Consider the following 22,599-nt stretch of genomic DNA (forward strand, 5'->3'; position numbering starts at 1 on the left):
CACGACATTGGATGGAACATGAGCATTAAGATTCACTTCCTGAACAGTCACCTTGATAAGTTTCCCAAAAATCTGGAGCTGTTAGTGATGAGCAGACGACTGCTGGACCATCAAACGAGATTTTCCTCAACAAGTACACAAATGCAAGAGCTACAAATGCAAATTTTTGCCTGAATAGAATTTAAATAAGTTTTGCACAAGTTTTATGATTAAAATAAGTGTTTTAATATGTTCTATTTCAAAATTGTAGACAAATTTCTGCTGCAATCATATCTTTTAGTGTATTAGTGTATTTACTGCATTATATAAATTATTATATTTTCACAAAGATGATGCCTAAAAGAGATTCTACTTCATTGTGTTAAACTAAATGTTGAAAATTTTACAATAAGAGAAAACCTAAAATCTTGAATTGCAAAAAAACTGTAGCTTATAGAGAAAAACTAATGTCAGATTTAAGATCAGCACACTCGAGTTAGGTAAGAACAAGTGTTTTTGTGGATGCAACAAAAATTTTGTTTCCCAGTGTTATTAACTAAGGCCAAGCTCAGTAGATTCTAGATGCTAAAAGCCAACTATGCCGTCAACTTGCACAAAATCTTTTAAATCATAGGTTTAATAGACACATCTTGTCAGCCCTGCTGCCAGCCTCTGTCCCTGCCAAGAATGACCAACTTCCCTGACCCCAGGGACCCAGCCTGGTCCCCTGCACAATCCTACAGGTGGCACAGGCCAGACCCCAGACTTGCTGAACTCTGGCCAAGCCACTTCCACATCGAGGTTACCTTTCTGCCACCGACTGTCTCGGGATATAGAAGTCCTCGCCTGCGAGGTATGCAGCGGCTGTGCCTCCTCCAAAGTAGGTTTTCCGCAGCAGAGGCGCCAGGCGGTTTCGCACTAGCAGAGCCCCCAGGCCGGTGGGGAAGCCGAAGATCTTGTAGAAGGAGAGGGGGATGAAGTCAGCCTGGTGCACCGACAGGTCCAGAGGCGAAGTGCTCACGTAGGAGGCCGCGTCCAGCAGCACGAACCACTTCCCAGGCGTGCTCGCAGGGCACCTCTCCCCGGACTGGACCTCTCCTATCCAGGACAGAGGGTATCTGGCTCCAGAAAAGTTACTCTGAGCTGGGTAACAGAAGAGATGCGGAAGATGGCAGTCGGGGTTGCTGGCAGCAGCACCCCGCTTCTCCGCCAACCGCACGTCCTCTGGCCTGACTGGGATGAAAGTGACATCCATGGCTGCAGCGACCGTCCTCATGCCCACCACGGAGGTGTGGCTGTCGGTGAGGTAACAGAGCAGACTCTCGCGGGGCACCCAGGGGAAGGCCTCCGCCACCAGTTTAAGAGCGGCCGTGCTCCCAGCGGTGAAAACCACAGTGTAGTCTTCGGGGGAGGTGTGGAAATGCGCCAGGATCCTGCAAGAAGCACACACAGCACGGCCCGCCGCGCAGCTAGGGCTCTCTCCAGTTCCGTGTTTGGAATTAACTGCATTTCTACTAATTAAGACATCTCTCTACCTTAAGAGCTAGGAAAAATCCCAGAGACGCACTGCCGTCACTGTGAAGTTAGGGCAGGTATGGAGGAGGTCATGGGGAAAAGATGACAAATGGATCAAACTGGCAAAATCACCTTGCTTCCTAACCCCCGCAGGATAAGACAGAATTCCACAACTACCTTCACCTTAATTGGAAAGGTCCCCTCAGTCTACTATCTGGCTCCATCATAATGAGTGTTAAGTCATCAACTTGTTTCAGGTCGCCTTTAATGTTGGCAACCCGATATTCCCTTTCAAATTGAAAATAATTTGAAATTGTATCAATGCAAGTCACTTTAGGTAGATACCACCTGAAAATTATTTACCAAAAACTAATTATTACATGTGGTAATAATATAGAGAGCTGTTTAATGTGCAAATATCAGTAAAAAGGGTGGAGTGGGGGTGAATAAAATAAGATGCCTAATAAAACATGAAAAGAAAAAGCAGAAGGCCCTGGCTGGTTGGCTCAGTAGTAGAGCGTCGGCCTGGCATGCAGAGGTCCTGGGTTCGATTCCCGGCCAGGGCACACAGGAGAAGCGCCCATCTGCTTCTCCGCCCCTCCCCCTCTCCTTCCTCTCTGTCTCTCTCTTCCCCTCCCGCAGCCGAGGCTCCATTGGAGCAAAGATGGCCTGGGCGCTGGGGATGGCTCCTTGGCCACTGCCCCAGGTGCTAGAGTGGCTCTGGTCGCGGCAGAGCGATGCCCCGGAGGGGCAGAGCATCACCCCCTGGTGGGCAGAGCATCGCCCCCTGGTGGGCATGCCGAGTGGATCCCGGTCGGGCGCATGCGGGAGTCTGTCTGACTGTCTCTCCCCGTTTCCAGCTTCAGAAAAATACAAAAAAAAAAAGAAAAAGCAGAAAAATTCTTTTTCTTCTAAAAACAAGACTTAGAAGCTAGGTCACTCCTTATCACTCTGGTCCCCAGAAACTATAGCTCTAGCCATGAGCCACTCACAAGTGGCGCAGACCTGAGCTGCATTACCTGCCCCACTTGGCACCTACTCACTCTCACCTTCCTGTCCTCTGACCCTGACCTGTACCATTGTATGTGTGGCCATGGAGCTGAAGCTGATCTTTCTGAACCAATTCAGAATCTTTATGGGATGCAGGCACTTGATAGGAAAAAAGCCCATATACCTGTAAGTGCCCGCTCAGGCTGGCATCTCGGTCACTCACCTGTAGCGTACCTGCTCCACAGTGTCGTGGGTGAGCTTGCTGCTGATGTTCTGGCTGTGAGGATTACCTAGCAGGTTACAAAGACAAAGCCATCAAGTCACTTACTACTTATGGTCTTTCTTTTTGGGTCCCTGCAAAACCCTCTCCTTCCGTTCCTCAAAAAGTTAGCATAAAACTATCATATGATCCAGAGATTCCACTCCCATAGATTCAAAATAAATGAAAACATGTCGAAAAGAAGATTCATGCCATGATTGTTTACAGAAGCTCTATTTGTAAAGCCAAATTCTGGGAACATAAATGTACACCAACTGCTGAACAAGTAGATAAAATGTAACATACCTATACAATGGAAAATTATTTGGCAGTAAAAAGAAACAAACTACTGGCTGTATCAAGCATGAACCTCAAAAACATGCTAAGTAAGACAAGATGGCACTGGAGTAGGCAAATGTACCAAGACCCACCTCCCAGAACCAAAGTGGATTACAAACTAATTTTAAGAACTATCATCTGGAAAAACCACATTTGAACTAAACTAAGAGGACTCTTCAACCAAGGAACACTGAAGAAGCCACACCGAGACTGGTAGAAAGAGCGGAAACGCAGAGAGGACTGCCCAGCTACCCGGAGTGAATGGCAGCAGTGAGAGACTCGCGTGGTGGGAAGTGAGTTTAGCAGAGAGGGGAGGGTCCTGAGTCCCAGGAACAAAGCCCCAGCCTGCAGCCCCAGAGCCTAGAAGAGATGTATGGACAGTATTTAGCTGGAAACAAGTCAGGATACTGTTTGTGAGAAAGAAACTGATTTCTCAGACCCAGGATTCTTCTTAAAGGGACCACGCAGAACACCTCTCTCACAACCACTCACTCGGGGCTCTGGGGGATGGGGAGAGAGGAGAGGACTGGAATAGCAGGAAGAGAGTGTAATCTAGGAGGCACAGGGAGAAGCATTTGGGGAGACAGACACCCTAACCCCTGGGACGAGTCACTCCTCAAATCTGAAATGAATATTTCCCCTGGAAACAGCAATACCAGTAAAGGGAAGCAGGACACCAGCCAAACAAGCTTTCCCGCAGCACTCAGAGCAGAGTCGCTAGAAGGAGGGAGCTTTCAGGACTACAGTAGTGAGTCTTAGGGTCTGAGCTGCAGCACCCGCACCCCACACGGCTGAGGGCTCGCTGGAGGGTACGCAGCGGTGGGCTGCGGAAGCGCAGTTCTGTTGGCAAGGGCAGAAGCCAGCTAGCCACCACTGGGCCCAGGTGTGAGCTCAGTCTTGCCCGGCTGGGGAGGAGGGGGCATGCAAAAGCGGTAAAACCCAGTGGCAGGCAGCCTGCAATCCAGCCTGCGGAAGAAGGGCGGGAACCCCGGAAGGGGTGGAGACAAGCCCTTGAGCAAGGGTGTAGAAGCACAGCCTTGCCCTGCCTGCAGAACCAATGCTTGTGGCCTGACTTGGGAGCCGGCTCCTCCCACAGGGGTGGAGCCAAAAACCGAGAACAGGCGGAGACCCGCGGGACCTGTGGAGCCAAGGCTTGCAGCCGTCCCACAAGCGGGCTCCTCCTGCAAGGTCAGAACGAAAGCCTGGAAACAGGTGGAGACCCACAGCTGAGCAAAGGTGTTCGCCACTGCCCTCAGGGCCAAGCAAAATGCCACCCACGGGAACGGGGCAAAGGCCAAGGCCACCAAGGCTTGTACACCCAAGCTCGTGATCACAGCCACTCCCATGAAGGAGAGGCGGAAACCACAGCAACAGCCCCAGTGGGCAGGCACTGGCAACGCCCATACCCAAACGCCCTAGGCAGCAACAGGAGAGAGGGTGATGGGCCACACTCAGTGGATTCCAGTGGCCAAAACCTTCCTTAACACAGAGAAACTGAGAAGGCAGAGAAATACAACACCAATGAATCAAGAGAAATCTCCAGAATAGGACATGAATGAATCAGATATAACCAAATTACCAGATGCAGAGTTTAAAATAACGATTGTTAGGATGCTCAAAGATATTAGAACAACAATAGATGGTCATTACGAACACCTAAATAAAGAGATAGCAAATATAAAAAAGGACATTGAAATAATAAAAAAGAATCAGTCAGAAATGACAAATACAATATCAGAAATGAAGAACATAATGGAAGGAATTAAAAGCAGAATGGATGAAGCTGAGAATCGAATCAGCGAGTTAGAGGACAAGATAAATAAAGGCAAAGAGGCAGAGTAGAAAAAAGAAAAGAGACTCAAAAAGTCTGAGGAAACTCTAAGAGAGCTCTTTGACAACATGAAGAGAAATAACATCCGCATCATAGGGGTTCCTGAAGAAAAAGAAAAAGAACAAGGGATAGAGACTTTGTTCGAGCATATCATAGCTGAAAACTTCCCTCAATTAAGGCAGGAAAACATCTCACATGTTCAAGAAGCACAGAGAACTCCATTAAAGAGAAACCCAAAGAAACCAACACCAAGACACATCATAATTAAAATACCAAAGCTAAGTGATAAAGAGAAAATATTAAAAGCAGCTAGAGAAAAAAAGACTATCACCTACAAAGGAGCCCCTATAAGAATGACTTCCGACTTCTCAACAGAAACACTTGAGGCCAGAAAAAAATGGCAAGAAATGTTCAAAGTAATGCAGAACAAGAGCCTAGAACCAAGACTACTTTATCCAGCAAGGCTATCATTTAAAATTGAAGGAGAAATAAAAAGCTTTCCAGACAAAAAAAAACTCAAAGAATTCACTACAACCAAACCAAGGCTGCAAGAAATGCTAAGGGGCCTGCTGTAAACAGATCAAAGAAGAAACAGAATATAGCAAAAGAGGAATACAAATTTAAAGAATAAAATGGCAATAAACAATTACATATGAATAATAACCTTAAATGTAAATGGATTAAATTATCTGATCAAAAGACATAGGGTAGCTGTATAGATAAGAAAACAGGACCCATACATATGCTGTCTACAAGAGACACACCTTAAAACAAAAGATGCACATAGACTGAAGATAAAAGGATGAAAAAAAATATTTCACGCAAATGGAAATGAAAAAAAAGCTGGGGTAGCAATATTTATATCAGACAAAATGGACTTTAAAACAAAAACTATAGTTAGAGATAAGGAAGGCTGCTAGATAATGATAAAGGGAGCAATCCAACAGGAAGAAATAACCGTTATAAATATCTACGCACCTAATATAGAAACACCTAAATATATAAAGCAGACTTTGATGGTTTTAAAGGGCGAGATCAACAGCAATACTATAATAGTAGGGGATTTCAATACCCCACTAACATCTCTAGATAGATCCTCAAGAAAGAAAATTAACAAAGAAACAGCAGACTTAAAGGACATAGTATATCAACTCGTTTTATTAGATATCTTCAGAACCTTTCACCCTAAAGCAGCAGAATATACATTCTTTTCAAGTGCTCATGGTACATTCTCTAGAATAGACCACATGTTAGGGCACAAAAATGGTCTCAGCAAATTTAAGAAGATTGAAATTATATCGAGCACTCTCTCTGATCACAATGGCATGAAACTAGAAATCAACCACAACAGAAAAACTGAAAAATACTTAAACACTTGGAAACTAATTAGCATGTTATTAAATAAAAAATGGGTAAATAATGAGATCAAAGAAGAAATTTAAAAATTCCTAGAAACAAGCGATAATGAACATACATCAACTCAAAATTTATGGGACACAGCAAAAGCAGTCCTGAGAGGAAAGTTCATAGCATTACAGGCATACCTCAAGAAACTAGAAAAAGCTCAAATAAACAACTTTACCCTACAACTAAAAGAACTAGAAAAAGAACAGCAAGTAAAGCCCAGAGCTAGTAGAAGGAAGGAAATAATAAAGATCAGAGCAGAAATTAATGACATAGAGGCTAAAGAAACAATACAGAGGATCAATGAAACCAGGAGCTGGTTCTTTGAAAAGGTAAACAAGGTCGATGAACCTTTAACCAGACTCACCAAGAAAAAAAGGGAGAGGACTCAAATAAATAAAATTAGAAACAAGAGTGGAGAAATAACAACTGACACAACAGAAATACAAAATATTGTAAGAAAATACTATGAAGAACTGTACACCAAAAAACTAGACAACCTAGGTGAAATGGACAAATTCCTTGAAACATATAATCTTCCAAAAATTAATCTGGAAGAATCAGAAAACCTAAACAGACCAATTACAACAAATGAGATTGAAACAGTTATCAAAAAACTCCCGGCCCTGGCCGGTTGGCTCAGTGGTAGAGCGTTGGCCTGGCGTGCAGGAGTCCCGGGTTCAATTCCCGGCCAGGGCACACAGGAGAAGCACCCATCTGCTTCTCCACCCCTCCCCCTCTCCTTCCTCTCTGTCTCTCTCTTCCCCTCCCGCAGCCAAGGCTTCACTGGAGCAAAGTTGGTCGAGGCGCTGAGGATGGCTCTGTAGCCTCTGCCTCAGGCGCTAGAATGGCTCTGGTTGCAAAAGAGCAACGACCCAGATGGGCAGAGTATCGCCCCCTGGTGGGCGTGCCAGGTGGATCCCGGTCAGGTGCATGCGGGAGTCTGTCTGACTGCCTCCCTATTTCCAACTTCAGAAAAATACCAAAAAAAAAAAAAAAAATTCCCCAAAAAGAAAAGTCCTGGACCTGATGGCTTCACAAGTGAGTTCTACAAAATATTCAAAGAAGAACTAACTCCTATCCTTCTCAAGCTATTTCAAAAAATTCAAGAGGAAGGAAGACTTCCAAGCTCCTTTTATGAGGCAAGCATAATTCTGATTCCAAAACCAGGCAAAGACAACCCAAAGAAAGAAAATTATAGACCAATATCCCTGATGAATTTAGAGGCTAAAATCCTCAATAAAATGTCAGCAAACCGGATCCAGCAATATATAAAAAAATCATATACCACAATCAAGTGGGATTTATTCTTGGGAGGCAAGGCTGGTACAATATTCGCAAATCAATCAATGTGATTCATCACATAAACAAAAGGAAGGAGAAAAACCACATGATAATTTCAATAGATGCAGAAAAAGCATTTGATAAAATCCAGCACCCATTCATGATCAAAACTCTCAGCAAAGTGGGAATACAGGGAACATACCTCAACATGATAAAGGCCATCTATGAGAAACCCACAGCCAACATCATACTCAATGGGCAAAAATTAAAAGCAATCCCCTTAACATCAGGAACAAGGAAGGGGTACCCCCTTTCGCCACTCTTATTCAACATAGCCACAGAAATCAGACAAGAAAAAGAAATAAAAGGCATCCAAATTGGAAAAGAAGAAGTAAAACTATTATTATTTGCAGATGATATGATATTGTATATAGAAAACCCTAAAGTCGCAGTCAAAAAACTACTGGACCTGATAAGTGAATTCAGCAAGGTGGCAGGATATAAAATTAATACTCAGAAATCAGAGGCATTTTTATACACTAACAATGAAATGTCAGAAAGAGAAATTAAGGAAGCAATCCCCTACACCATTGCAACCAAAAAAAATAAAGTACCTAGGAATAAATTTAACCAGGGAGATTAAAGACTTGTACTTGGAAAATTATAAAACATTGACAAAAGAAATCAGGGAAGATACAAACAAGTGGAAGCATATACCGTGCTCATGGTTACGAAGAATAAACATCATTAAAATGTCTATATTACCCAAAGCAATTTATAAATTCAATGCAATACCGATTAAAATACCAATGACTTACTTCAAAGATATAGAACACATATTCCAAAAATTATATGGAGCCAAAAGAGAACATGAATAGCCTCAGCAATCTTGAAAAGGAAGAATAAAGTGGGAGGTATCACACTTCCGGATATCAAGTTATACTACAAGGCCACTGTACTCAAAACAGCATGGTACTGGTATAAGAACAGGCATATAGATCAATGGAACAGAACTGAGAACCTACAAATAAACCCACACTTTTATGGACAACTGATATTTGACAAAGGAGGTAAGAGCATACATTGGAGTAAAGACAGCCTCTTCAACAAATGGTGTTGGGAAAATTGGACAGCTACCTGAAAAAAATAAAATTAGATGACCAACTTACACCATTCACAAAAATAAACTCAAAATGGATAAAAGACTTAAATGTAAGCCATAAAACCATAAGCATCTTAGAAGAAAACATAGGCAGTAAGCTCTCTGACATCTCTCGCAGCAATATATTTGCCGATTTGTCTCCACAGGCAAGTGAAATAAAAGACAGGATAAACAAATGGGACTTTATCAAACTAAAAAGCTTTTGCACAGCTAAAGACAATAAGAACAGAATAAAAAGACAAACTACACAATGGGAGAATATATTTGACAATGCATCTGATAAGGGGTTAATAACCAAAATTTATAAAGAACTTGTAAAACTTAATACCAGGAAGACAAACAATCCAATCAAAAAATGGGCAAAAGAAATGAATAGACATTTCTCCAAAGAGGACATACAGATGGCCAATAGGCATATGAAAAAATGCTCAATATCACTAATCATTAGAGAAATGCAAATAAAAACCACAATGGTGCTCATCAGAACAAAACAACACAGTCAGAATGGTGCTCATCAACAAAACAACACAGAATAAGTGCTGGCGAGGATGTGGAGAAAAGGGAACCCTCCTACACTGCTGGTGGGAATGCAGACTGGTGCAGCCACTGTGGAAAACAGTATGGAGATTCCTCAAGAAATTAAAAATCGAACTGCCTTTTGACCCAGCTATACCACTGTTAGGAATATACCCCAAGAACACCATAGCACTGTTTCAAAAGAAGAAATGCACCCTCATGTTTATGGCAGCATTGTTCACAGTAGCGAAGATCTGGAAATTGCTCAAGTGTCCGTCTGTGGATGAGTGGATTAAAAATAGTACATATATACTATGGAATACTACTCAGCCATAAGAAATGATGACATTGGATCATTTACAATAACATGGATGTACCTTGATAACATTATACTGAGCGAAATAAGTAAATCAGAGAAAACTAAGAACTTTATGATTCCATACATAAGTGGGACATAAAAATGAGACTCAGAGACATGGACAAGAGTGTGGGGGTTATGGGGTAGGGGGGAGGGGAGGGGCACAAAGAAAACCAGTTACAAGGTGACGGAAGACAATTGGACTTTGGGTGATGCGAATGCAGCATAATCAAATGTCAAAATAACCTAGAGATGTTTTCTCTGAACATTTGTACCCTGATTTATCAATGTCACCCCATTAAAATTAATCAGAAAACAAAAACATGCTAAGTGTGAGATGACAGACACAAAGATCACATATTGTATGATTCCATTTATATAAAATGCCCAGCCAAGGCAACTGTATAGAGATATAGAAAGTAGTAGATTAGTTATTGCCTGGGGCAAGGGTGAGGGAATGGAGTTGGGGGAGGTGAGGGGTTGGGGGAACAACAAAATCAACTATGACTGGGCATCAGAGATTTTATTAAGGAATGAAAATATTCTAAATGATTTAGAGTGATGCTTGTCCTAAAAATCATTGTACATTTGAAATAGGTAAATTTTATTAACATAAAATATAACTCAAGAAAGCTGTTAGGCCCTGACCAGTTGGCTCAGCAGTAGAGCATCGGCCCAGAATATGAAAGTCTTAGGTTCAATTCTGGTCAAGGCACACAGGAGAAGCCACCATCTGCCTCTCCATCCCTCTCCCTCCCCCTTCTCTCTCTCTCTCTCTCTTCCCCTTTCATGGCTTGAATGAGCAAGTTGGCCCTGGGTGCTGAGAATGGCTCCATGGCCTCGCCTCAGGCACTAAAAATAGCTCAGTTGCTGAACAACAGAGCAGCAGCCCCAGATGGGCAGAGCATCAGCCCCACAGGGGCATTGCCAAGTGTATCCCAATTGGAGCACTCTGCCTCCCTGCCTCTCACTTGATGATGATGATGATGATGATAATAATAATAATGATAATAGTAAAAGCTGTTAAACAAAACCAAACAAACAAAGCCTTCTCCTCACTAGTAAAACAAGACGGGATCTAGGAAGCACATTTTGGAACTGGAAGTCAGTTCAGAGGCAGCCAGGCCAATGCAAGAACCTTTTCTACAAGTTTTCCAACAGGTGGTTAGCCTGGTTCTGTTCATTAACTGCAAGGAGCCAAATCCCCAACCTCAAGAGGCTGTCCTTTCCCTTAACCATGAGGCAGAGACCTCTGTTGCCCTGCACTCACAACCTTACTAATGGTACTGTTTATACAGAAACACAAATGTCTCCTCCTCCTAATGTGTGAAGGCAGCACTGTCATAACTCTTAGCCACCCATTCTCAAGGCTCCCCCAATTTCACCTTTCCTTTATCAGTTTCTAGTTTTTCTCCTCCCCGCCCATCCTGCTGTGCCCCCTGAGTGTGTCCCAGAATATCATTATCTCCCTCAAAACATGGCCTCAAGATGTGAACACAGACATTCAAAGGACCTAACCTGCAAGGCCCGGTCACAGAATCTCTCGGGAGCAGCATTACATGTGCAGGTTAAGGCAAATACTGGGCTTGTCTGTTTTAGAGTCTTTGTTTTTGTTTTCTCAAATCACACTGGATGTTTGGCCATTGAAGCTACCGATGTTCCTTTTCCCTACCAGCTAGTCCTCTGTGGGATTTGGCATCTATGCAGGTTGCCTGTCTTCACCTTGGTTTTTAGTCTGGTTTCATTATGACTACCTGTAATCTCACTTCTGTCATCTCTCAAGTCAGCACCTTTCCCACAATTATGACTCTTGCAAAGGTTTGAAAAAGATAATTGCAGGTCTCTGAAAACCATGGCTTAAAGTCAAGATAAAGCTCCTCATGGGCATCTTCCCTGAGGACTGTTCCCCCAGACTTAAACATCCGCTGGCCACCAGAGCCTTCGTGTGGCATGACAGGACGGTCAGGAACAAAGGTAGCCTGGGGGAGGGGAAGCACTTGCACTCTGTGGCCCAACTGCCTAGAGGCTCAGCTCCCCCAACTTCCCGCAGCTCCAGCACTTCCTGACGATGTGGCCTCAGAGTAATTACCTGCCCTCTCTGGGGCCTGTTTCCTCACTTGTGCAACAGGAGTGAAAACAGAACCTGTACTTTAGCTTGTCCTAAGAACGGAGAGATAACGCAGATGAAGCACTTGGAACAGCACCTGAAGTGCAATGAGTGCTCAGTAGTTATTATTACTACCTATTGCTACTATCATTACCACTGTTACGTCTGCTACGACTGTCATTTCAAACTCCCTTTCTATATTTATCTCCTGATCACATTATGCTGCCAGTTAAAGCCTTCAGTGACTGGCCACCATTTCTAGAATAAAGATCAAGCTCTACAGAGCACCTATCATGTTTATCTACCTACCACACCATTCATACCTCCACTGCTTTCTTCCCCTGCCTCTGTGTTCCTGGGCTGGCTCCGGAAACCAGAGCAGGGCCTTGGCTCATGCTGTTCCCTCTGCCTGGAATGCCCTTCTCCTCTTTTCTGAGGGAATTCCTCTTCATCCTCCAGCATCAACCCCTAAGGAAACTTCCCTGACATTCACACTGCTGACCCACTGTCTCTCTGCAAAGCCCACTTAGCAGTGGTGGGATTCAGCCAGTTCACATGGGTTCAGTAGAAGCGGTACCTAATTTTTTGTTGAGTTCAGTGAACAGGTTGTTAAAATGGCACTTGTAATCAGGGTTCTCTCTAAGATTGGCGTCTGGGCAGCTGCCCAATGTGGAAATCACAAATTTACATTCCTTACTCTTTTTTTAATGTTCATCTGCACAATGGCGTATTCTAAGCGCCCAAAGTAATGTTCATTCCGTTCACAGGTGAAAATATTTGATGGAACTATGCTTGTAATGTTTATTTATTCATTTCATAAAACTCATTATACCTTTGATAAAATATTACATTTTAATTCCCTTGCATTTGTTACTTCAGTAAACAAGCATATAACGTAAAGAGAAAAAGCACCAAACAACCAGGGGGTGACAAGCTGTCATTGGAAATATCTTAAATAACTGTTTTTTTGTCAGGTATTATTTATCAATAATATTTTTTCATTAATATTTTAAAACTCTTTCTTATAACAAAATGTAGTTTTGTGTACCTCTTTTATTGTTATTTAAGCATTAAATGCATGAAATAATAAATTACCTTTTGGTATATCTTTTTTTACACTTAAAATGGTCATTAGGGCAGAGAACCAGCTGTTAAATTATTTGAGTCCCATCACCGCCCTACGGCACCAGAGGCCTTTGGTTCACAAGCCTTCACACAGTTGGTAATTTACATTTATTTGGCTATCTCTTGATTACGGTCTTGCCTTGACTAGACAGAGTCTACGAAGGCAGGGACTGTTTACTTTGTTCCCGACACTAAGTGGCTGAACAGATATATTCATGGAATGAATGAATGAATGTTCCTCCTGTTGTCCCATCTCCTGCACAGTGCCGCCCCACAGGGTCATGACACCACCAAACAAAGCACCATGTACAGCTCCTCTGCGCTCTTCTTGATGCCAACCCCTTTTTTTGGAAATAACCCACGTGTCCTTGAGCTGGTTCTCCCGCCCGGGAGCATACGTGTTACAGGGAGTGACGTGTGTTTGCCCAAACCCCTCTTCATCGCACATATTCGGCTTTGGGTGCTCAAGCTCGGTCCCAGCCTATCATTCCAACATTTATTAAGCAGAAATCTATCAGCTGAATGTAGTTGACTCATGTTCAGTGCAAAAATCAATTATGGTGCATTCTTCTTTACCATAGACATTTTCCATGAGATCACGAGTGAAGCTTGTGAGCTGGCTCTGGGGGAACAGTGTGGCTCCTGCATGGTCAAGGTAGACAGTTCCTGAAAGACAGCACAAAATAAAGCTGCGGTTACTTTTCCAAGGTTTTGCCCACTTGTTTTACTGAAATCTGATTTGTGTGAGCAATGCCCATCTGATGCTCTGAGACATAACATCAGGTCGCTCATATCTCCCAGCCTCTCGATTTGGGCTTTTTAATCCAAGTATAGATCTGAGCCATGGAAAAACTGCACTTCCAATAATTAATGACCTTGAGAGCCCTGAGAGATCCTTCCTGAATAACCAGCTCTCTTATGAACCTGGAAGAGCATCTCACACAGAGGTGGAGCCCAACAGAGGTCTGGGATTAATGCCAGCAATGCTAGTTCACCTGAAGACTCACACCCTCGTCTGGATTTCTGTGCCACTTCCTGGTGGGTGCCTCCTGATTCTTCTCCCCTAGAGTGAATTCTACCTCCCTCCAAAGCTTTGAGAGCTTTAGAATACTAGTAATTTAAATGATCTTTCTGGCCTCTCTCATAAACAGAGAAAGGCAAGTTTAAATGAGAATAAGATACCAAGGTTTGGCCCTGGCCGGTTGGCTCAGCGGTGGAGTGTCGGCCTGGCGTGCGGGGAACCCGGGTTCGATTCCCGGCCAGGGCACATAGGGGAGGCGTCCATTTGCTTCTCCACCCCCCCCCCTCCTTCCTCTCTGTCTCTCTCTTCCCCTCCCGCAGCCAAGGCTCCATTGGAGCAAAGATGGCCCGGGCGCTGGGGATGGCTCCTTGGCCTCTGCCCCAGGCACTAGAGTGGCTCTGGTCGCTGCAGAGCGACGCCCCGGAGGGGCAGAGCATCGCCCCTGGTGGGCGTGCCGGGTGGATCCCGGTGGGGCGCATGCGGGAGTCTGTCTGACTGTCTCTCCCCGTTTCCAGCTTCAGAAAAATACAAAAAAAAAAAAAAAAAAGATACCAAGGTTTACCCATCACATGGCCAAGATCAAAAGATTGAATAACTCACTGTGTGGGGAGGGGGGAGGGAAACAGGCCCACTAGTACATGGCTCATAGGTAGGAGGCACAACTCTTTATGGACAGCAATTTGGCAATATACATAACACTTTAAAATGCAAACTCTCTTTGGCCTAGCAATTACTCTTCTAGAAATTTTTTTTTTTTTTTTTTTACAGAGACAGAGAGAGTCAGAGAAAGGGATAGATAGGGACAGAGAGATGGGAATGGAGAGAGATGAGAAGCATCAATCATCGGTTTTTTGTTGCGACACCTTAGTTCAGGGGTTGGGAACCTTTTTGGCTGAGAGCACCATGAACGCCACATATTTTAAAATGTAATTCCATGAGAGCCATACAACGAGCCGTGTAGGTTACATATTATCCAATAAAAATTTGGTGTTGGCCCTGGCCGGTTGGCTCAGTGGTAGAGCATCAGCCTGGCATGCAGGAGTCCGGGTTCGATTCCCGGCTGGGGCGCACAGGAGAAGCGCCCATCAGCTTCTCCACCCCTCCCCCTCTCCTTCCTCTCTGTTTCTCTCTTCCCCTCCCACAGCCAAGGCTCCATTGGAGCAAAGATGGCCCTGGCGCTGAGGATGGCTCTGTGGCCTCTGCCTCAGGCGCTAGAATGGCTCTGGTCGCAACAGAGCGACGCCCTGGATGGGCAGAGCATCGCCCCCTGGTGGGCGTGCTGGGTAGATCCCAGTCTGGCACATGCAGGAGTCTGTCTGACTGTCTCCCCGTTTCCAGCTTCGGAAAAATACAAAAAAAATAAAAATAAAAATAAAAAATAAAAAAATAAAAATTTGGTGTTGTCCCGGAAGACAGCCATGATTGGCTCCAGCCATCCACAACCATGAACATGAGCGGTAGGAAATGAATGGATTGTAATACATGAGAACATTTTATATTTTTAAAGTTATTATTTTTTTATTAAAGATTTGTCTGCGAGCCAGATGCAGCCATCAAAAGAGCCACATCTGGCTCATGAGCCATAGGTTCCTGACCCCTGCCTTAGTTGTTTATTGATTGCTTTCTCATATGTGCCTTGACCGCAGGCCTTCAGCAGACCGAGTAACCCCTTGCTCAAGCCAGCAACCTTGGGTCCAAGCTGGTGAGCTTTGCTCAAACCAGATGAGCCCGTGCTCAAGCTGCTGACCTCGGGGTCTCGAACCTCTTCCGCATCTCAGTCCGACACTCTATCCACTGCACCACCGCCTGGTCAGGCACTCTTCTAGGAATTGATCTCATAAATAACCGTTCTTTTGTAAAATGGCCTGTCTATGAGGATATTCAATGCAGCATTGTCTGCCATAACAAAAGATCAGAAATGACTTCAATGTTTATCACCATGTATTTAAAATAAAGATTTATTGTACACCCATCTAGTACTTTAAAAGTACTAATAGGGAACAAAATCTGAGATACATTTGCAAGAAAATACAATGTAAATAGATCCATTCATTCATTTATGTAACAAATATTTTTTGTTCTGTGCAGCATAAGTTTTGTTTGTTTTACAACAGGTTTGTTGCAACATTCACATACCATAAAATTCACCCTTTTAAAGTATACAATTTAATGGTTTTAGTACATTTATAGTTGTGCAACCATTACTACTAATTTTAGAACATTTTCATTCGTCCCAAAAAGAGACCCCACACACATTCCCAATCATTCGCAACCACACAGTCCCAGCCCTGGCAACTACTAATCTACTTTCTCTCTCCATATTTGCCCATTCTGGACATTTCACATAAATAAAATCATACCATATGTTACTTTTTGTGTCTGACTTCTTTCACTTAGCATAATACTTTCCAGGTGCATCCATACTGTGGCTTGTATCAAAACTTCATTCCTTTTTATGACTGAATATTATCCCATTGTATGAAAAAACACATTTTGTTTATCTATTCATCTGCTGATGAATATTTGGGTTGTTTCCACTTTTTCCTCTACTATAAATAATGCAGCTATGCATTTGTTGTGTACAGCATTTCTCCCATTCGGTGGGTTGTCCTTTCACTTTCATGATAGCATCCATTGAAGTGTTAAAGTTTTAATTATGATTAAGTCCAATTTGTCTATTTTTGTTATTATTGTTGTTTTATTTTATTTATTTATTTTGTATTTTTCTGAAGCTGGAAACGGGGAGGCAGTCAGACAGACTTTCGCATGTGCCCATCAGGATCCACCTGGCACGCCCACCAGGGGGCGATGCTCTGCCCATCTGGGGCGTCGCTCTGTTGCAACCAGAGCCATTCTAGCGCCTGAGGCAGAGGCCACGGAGCCATCCTCAGCGCCCGGGCCAACTTTGCTCCAATGGAGCCTTGGCTGTGGGAGGGGAAGAGAGAGACAGAGAGGAAGGAGAGGGGGAGGGGTGGAGAAGCAGATGGGTGCTTCTCCTGTGTGCCCTGGCCAGGAATCGAACCTGGGACTCCTGCATGCCAGGCCGACACTCTACCACTGAGCCAACCGGCCAGGGCCTGTTGTTTTTATTTTTGGTGTCCAAAGAAACCATTGCCTAATCCAAGATCCTGATGATTTATGCTTATGCTTCAAAGAGTCTTATAATTCTTTCTCTAAAATTTAGGTCTTTGATTCATTCTGAGTTAAATTTTAAATACAGTGTGAGGTAGGAATCCAACTAAATTCTTTTGCATATGGATATCAAGTTTTTAAACACCATTTGTTGGAGAGGCTATTCTTTCCCTTATTAAATAGTATCTGAATCCTCTTGAAAATCAATTGACCATAGGTGCATGGGTTTCTTTCTGGACTTGCAATTCTACTCCATTGGCCTGTATGTCTATTATTATGCCAATACCACATGATCTTGAACTTATACCAATACTTTGTATAAGTTTTACTTACTCTACTTTCATGAAAAGTGTGAGTCCTTCAACTTTGTTCTTTTTTAAGATTGCCTTGGCTATTATGGGTCCCTTGCATTCCTATATAAATTTAAGGATCAATTTATTAATTTCTGTAAAAACGTACCTGGGATTTTGATAGGGATTATCTTGAATCTGTGGGCCAATTTGGGGAGCACTGCAATCTTAACAATACTAAGTCTTCCAATCCATGAATACAGTATATCTTTTCATTTATTTAGGTCTTTTTTATTTTTTTCAATGATGTTTTATAGTTTTTAGTGTATAAGTCTTATACTTCTTTTGATAAATTTATTCCTATTTATTTTATTCTTTTTGGTGCTTTTATTTCATTTTCATTGTGTTCATTGCTAGTATAGAGCAGTTGGAATAATGTTTGTGTATGGACTTTGTATTCTGTAACCTTGATGAACTTGCTTTTTAAATCTAGCAATTCTGTGTGGATTCCTTAGAATTTTCTAAATACAAGATTATGTTGGCCCTGGCCCGTTGGCTCAGCAGTAGTGTTGGCCTGGCATGCGGGGGACCCAGGTTCAATTCCCGGCCAGGGCACATAGGAGAAGCGCCCATTTGCTTCTCCACCACCCCCCCTCCTTCCTCTCTGTCTCTCTCTTCCCCTCCCGCAGCCAACGCTCCATTGGAGCAAAGATGGCCCGGGCGCTGGGGATGGCTCCATGGCCTCTGCCCCAGGCGCTAGAGTGGCTCTGGTCGCGGCAGAGCGACGCCCCAGAGGGGCAGAGCATCGTCCCCTGATGGGCAGAGCCTTGCCCCTGGTGGGCGTGCCAGGTGGATCCCGGTGGGGCACATGCGGGAGTCTGTCTGACTGTCTCTCCCCGTTTCCAGCTTCAGAAAAGAAAAAAAAAAAAAAAAAAAAAAAAAAAAAATATATATATATATATATATATATATATATATATAATAAAAGATTATGTTATCAGCAAGTAGAGGTGTTTTACTTTTTCATTTCCAATCTGGGCACATTTTATGTCATTTTCTTGCTTAATCATCCTAACTAGATCCTCTAGTGCAGTGTTGAATAAAAGTGATGAGAACAGACATCCTTGTCTTGCTCCTAATCTTAGGGGACAGGAGATTGAATCTTTCACCATTAAGTATAATGTGAACTATGTGGGTTTTATTTTTAATTTTTGTAGATGGCTTTCATCAGATTGATTAAATTTCTTTCTAGTCCTAATTTATTGCATGTTTTTACCTCGTAAATATATTCTCTAGTCCAGAAAATTATTAAAATACTGCTCTCTTTTACTGAGGATTCAAAAATACAAAGGTACATAACCAAAGAAAGGCATTGGGGAAGATGCTTGTGTGACGTCCCAGTGCACAAGTAAAACCTGAGGGGCTGCTGGAGGCACCCCACACTTTGCCCACAGGCTTCCGCAGGGCCAGGAAGCCCTTTGGAAGAAGGTTTCATTGGCCTTTGGTCCAGTACTTTGTGTTGCAAAACAAAGCAGCCATGTCAAGTCAACGAGAGATCTGATCTCAGGAAAGGTCAGCCAGCACAGTGCTAACAGAACAGAATCCAAGTCAACCAACCTTCACTGAATCCTGCTCCACCACTAGCCATTCTGGGTCCTGGGTCCTTCATTTGCAAATAAGATAAGAGTTAAATAAGTGGGTGTATGACAGTGCCCAGTGTAGTGCTTGGCACACATTCCATAGGGCTCAGCTGTTATTAGAAGTAGGCAAATTACCCAAAGCCAGTTGGCTTTAGGTCTTCAAGAAAGAAAATTTCAGTGCCTCTTTGAGGTCATGCTCCTTCAGTTCTCAGTTCCACTCAGGTGAGTGGCCATTAATTAGCACCCTGAAGCTTCAAGAACCAGTTAAATCCATCTGTTTATTCAATGTGCTCCTTTCACCAAGACAAATAAATTTCCATCCAAGTAATTGGGCAAACTAATTCAGACTAAAAGGTTAACCATTTACCTATCCAGAGCTACCTCTTAACCAGACAAATTCTCAAATCTGCAGAAAATCTATGGAGAAAGGGAAAGGAAGAGGAAGTAAAAGTTACATTATCTTGCCTCATTTTGTTTGTTTTTCCCTGTCCTATAAGGGAGGGTGTATATGTTCCAAGGCTCCTAGTGGTGGGAAGGGTGAGTTTAGTTTGTGAAGCCTACTTCAATCGCAATGTAGAGAAAATGCTGGGGACTTGCACAAAATAGACAAATAAATAAACAAGGATGCACACAACACTACCATGAGTGCAGACAGTCCCTAACTTATGATAGTTTGACTAATGATTGCTTGACTTGATGATGGTGGGAAAGCAAAACACATTCAGCAAAAACCATACATATTTTGAATTTTGATCTTTTCCTGGTCTAACGATGTGCGGTATGTTCTTCTCTTGTGATTCTCAGCAGTGGCAGTGAGCCAGGGCTCCCAGACAGCCATGCCATCTCAAGGGTAAACAACTGGTGCTATAGACTGCAGAGTGTCTTCATTGTGTTAGATGATTCTGACCATCCATAGGTTAATGCAGTGTTCTGAGCATGTTTAAGGTAGGCTAGACTAAGCTATGATGTTAAGTAGGTATATCAACTACAATTTTCAACTTATGATGGGTTTATCCAGAGGTAACCCCATGGTAAAGGGAGGAGCATCTGCACAGTAGATGTTCAAGGGGCTCTGAAGCCCAGCCTGAAATCCTGGCTATCCCATCTAAATTATACATCTGAGGAGAAAGATGCTGTTCTTTAAAGGATGACCATGAACACAGCTCTAGTTTCCCAGGGTTGTGTTGAGGGGTCAGCCAATGATTGTATGAGGGATCAGAGCTGGAGGGGATTAGGGGATTAGGTGCTAAAATAATTAGGAACTGAATGATAGCCTCTGGAACTTGTTTCAAAAGAATGGGAAGCCTATCTCCCTTCCTCTGCACCTGTAGGTGTTCATTGTATCCGTCTAATTCTGTGGATAGGAAATTTCCATAATAAAAAAGTCCAGAGAGCCTGACCAGGCAGTGGCACAGTGGACACAGCATTGACCTAAGACACTGAGAGCCCAGGTTTGAAACTTCGAGGTCACTGGCTTGAGCACAGGCTCACCAGCTTGAGCATGGGTCACCGGCTTGAGCATGGGATCATAGACATCACCCCATGGTCACTGGCTTGAACCCAAAGGTCGCTGGCTTAAAGCCCAAGGTCACTGGCTTGAACAAGGGGTCACTGACCCAATGGAGGCCCCCCATCCCTGGTCAAGGCACATATGAAAAGCAATCAATGAACAACTAAAGTATCACAACAACGAGTTAATGCTTCTCATCTCCCTCACTGTCTGTCCCTGCCTCTCTTTCTCTCTCTAAAATAAAAAGAAGAGGAGGAGGAGGAGGAGGAGGAGGAAGAGGAGGAGGAAAAAGAAAGAAAGAAAGAAAGGAAGGAAGAAAGGAAGGAAGGAAGGAAGGAAGGAAGGAAGGAAGGAAGGAAGGAAGGAAGGAAGGAAGGAAGGAAGGAAGAGGAGAAAAGGAAAAAAAGTCTAGAGATAATGTGGAAGCAGAGTGACAAGGGACTGTCTTCAGCAAGGAAATGTGCTTCTGTGAAGAATGGGGAGGGGGTAGAGCATGCTGGCCAGAAAGCCCCATTTTCCTCCTGAGCCTCCCTACTTAACTATGAACAGGGGACATGCAAAGAGGGAGCCACAGCCTTCAAGGCCCCAAAGGGAAAAAAAGATTCGCTAACTGAAACATAAGGAAATAACCCAAAGACTAGAATCAGCCACCTGATTAGTGAAATGTAAATCATGGTTGCTGTTCTGCCACAAGCGAGTAGAAGTCACCAACTGTTCAAGACAACAGATACACCTCACATCCGGTGCTGGCACCATGACCTGTCACTTAACCTGAGGACCCTCCTGGTTCCTGGCACTACTAGATTCTTAGGCCTCGAGGAAGCCCCTTACACAAGGTCTCTGGCAAAAGGGTCAGTCCTACCCTTGCAGTGATGAATGGGGAATGGCCAGAGGGCTAGCTTGAGCTTGATTTCAAATTTAACCAGCCCCTGTTCCACCTATTGAGCTTCAGAACTCAAAGGCAAGATGTGATCCCTGTCCTCATGTCCAATTTATAGGCTCGCCTTGCACACAATACTAAAATTTCACAGTTTGCTAATTCTTCAAGTCCTCCAGCAGGCTAGAGTTCAGAGGCATTGTTCTAAGATGAGAAAAAGGAGGATGGGGCGGGGAGGGGTGGGTGGAGAAGCTGCTTCTGAGCCATCTCAGCGGACTGGAACGCAGCCTTCGGGCGCCGTGCCCAGCGGCCTTGGCCTCGGCCGGACCCCGCGCCCTGCCCGCCCACACACCACTCCCTGGGCCCGGTGAGCATCCAACAGCCACTGCCACTGGACAGCCTGCAGAATAAGCCCTGAGTGTACAGGATGGGGACAGGTGAAAAAGGTCTAGGTTGATCTTATGCCGCTGGAAAGTCAAAGGAGCAAGAGTAGCAAGACGTCCTGAGGCTGCAGGTGGGGCCTCAGGGAGCTATGTCCACGAAATGGACGCAGAGATGCGTCCCCCCAGGTCTTTCGATTAAAAATGCGCCTCAAATGAGGTAAGGGGGCTCCCGCTGGGAGCAGAAAGCCGCGCGGCCGCCGCGCGCCCCGCACCCCCACCCCCACGCCGCCGGGCAGCCCCGCGCAGGCGCCCTCCGCCTCCCCGGCCTCACCTGCCAGGCGGCCGAATTCGCGCGCCCGCAGCTCGCGCAGGCCGGGCGAGCCGTAGCCGTAGGCGAGGGGCTGCGCGCTCGAGTCCCGGAACCGCGCGAAGGCCGGCAGCTCGGCCTCGGGCTGTCCCGCCCCGTCGTCCATGACCCTGGCCTGCCCGCCGCGCTGTCCGGGCCGCCCGGCCGGGGAGAGCCGGCCCACGAGGACTCCGCCCCGCCGCGCCCGGCCGCGCCTCCCGCCCGACGGCCGCACCGGGTCCGCCGCAGAGGGGCCTGGGCCGCGCTGACTCACGGAGTTTCGCTTCTTTCCTGTCCTCTTCCCACCTGGGGGCTGGGGGAGAGAATGCTCATTTTTGTCGCTTGTGACAGCTTCCCAGCGGAGCCCACGGAAACGCCCCAGGACACGGGGAATGCTAAATTCTCCTGTATCTGTGGTCCCACGGGGAGGCTGGTGAAAGAAGCCACAAGTTGCATTTTCCTGCTCGGCCTCCTCTGGCAGTCCTCCCCGCCGAGTCCCCCGGGCCCGGGCTCTCACAGCTCCTGGGACGG

At 44.7% G+C, this 22,599-nt stretch overlaps 1 protein-coding gene across 1 annotated transcript in view; it reads right to left on the reverse strand.

The window, feature by feature from the left end:
* The window catches only part of MOCOS (molybdenum cofactor sulfurase), an 81,996-nt gene extending 59,679 nt beyond the window's left edge, over positions 1 to 22,317 (reverse strand). Inside the window, exons 1-4 of the mRNA XM_066352750.1 lie at positions 22,054 to 22,317; positions 13,446 to 13,535; positions 2,708 to 2,774; positions 786 to 1,412 (exon numbers count right to left, since the gene is read on the reverse strand). Of these exons, the coding sequence (XP_066208847.1) occupies positions 786 to 1,412; positions 2,708 to 2,774; positions 13,446 to 13,535; positions 22,054 to 22,195 (926 nt within the window). The 5' untranslated portion in view covers positions 22,196 to 22,317. The remainder of the gene's footprint in view (positions 1 to 785; positions 1,413 to 2,707; positions 2,775 to 13,445; positions 13,536 to 22,053) is intronic.
* Positions 22,318 to 22,599: the final 282 nt, after the last annotated feature.

This window comes from Saccopteryx leptura, chromosome 11 (assembly GCF_036850995.1).
Source record: "Saccopteryx leptura isolate mSacLep1 chromosome 11, mSacLep1_pri_phased_curated, whole genome shotgun sequence".
Lineage (NCBI taxonomy): Eukaryota > Metazoa > Chordata > Mammalia > Chiroptera > Emballonuridae > Saccopteryx > Saccopteryx leptura.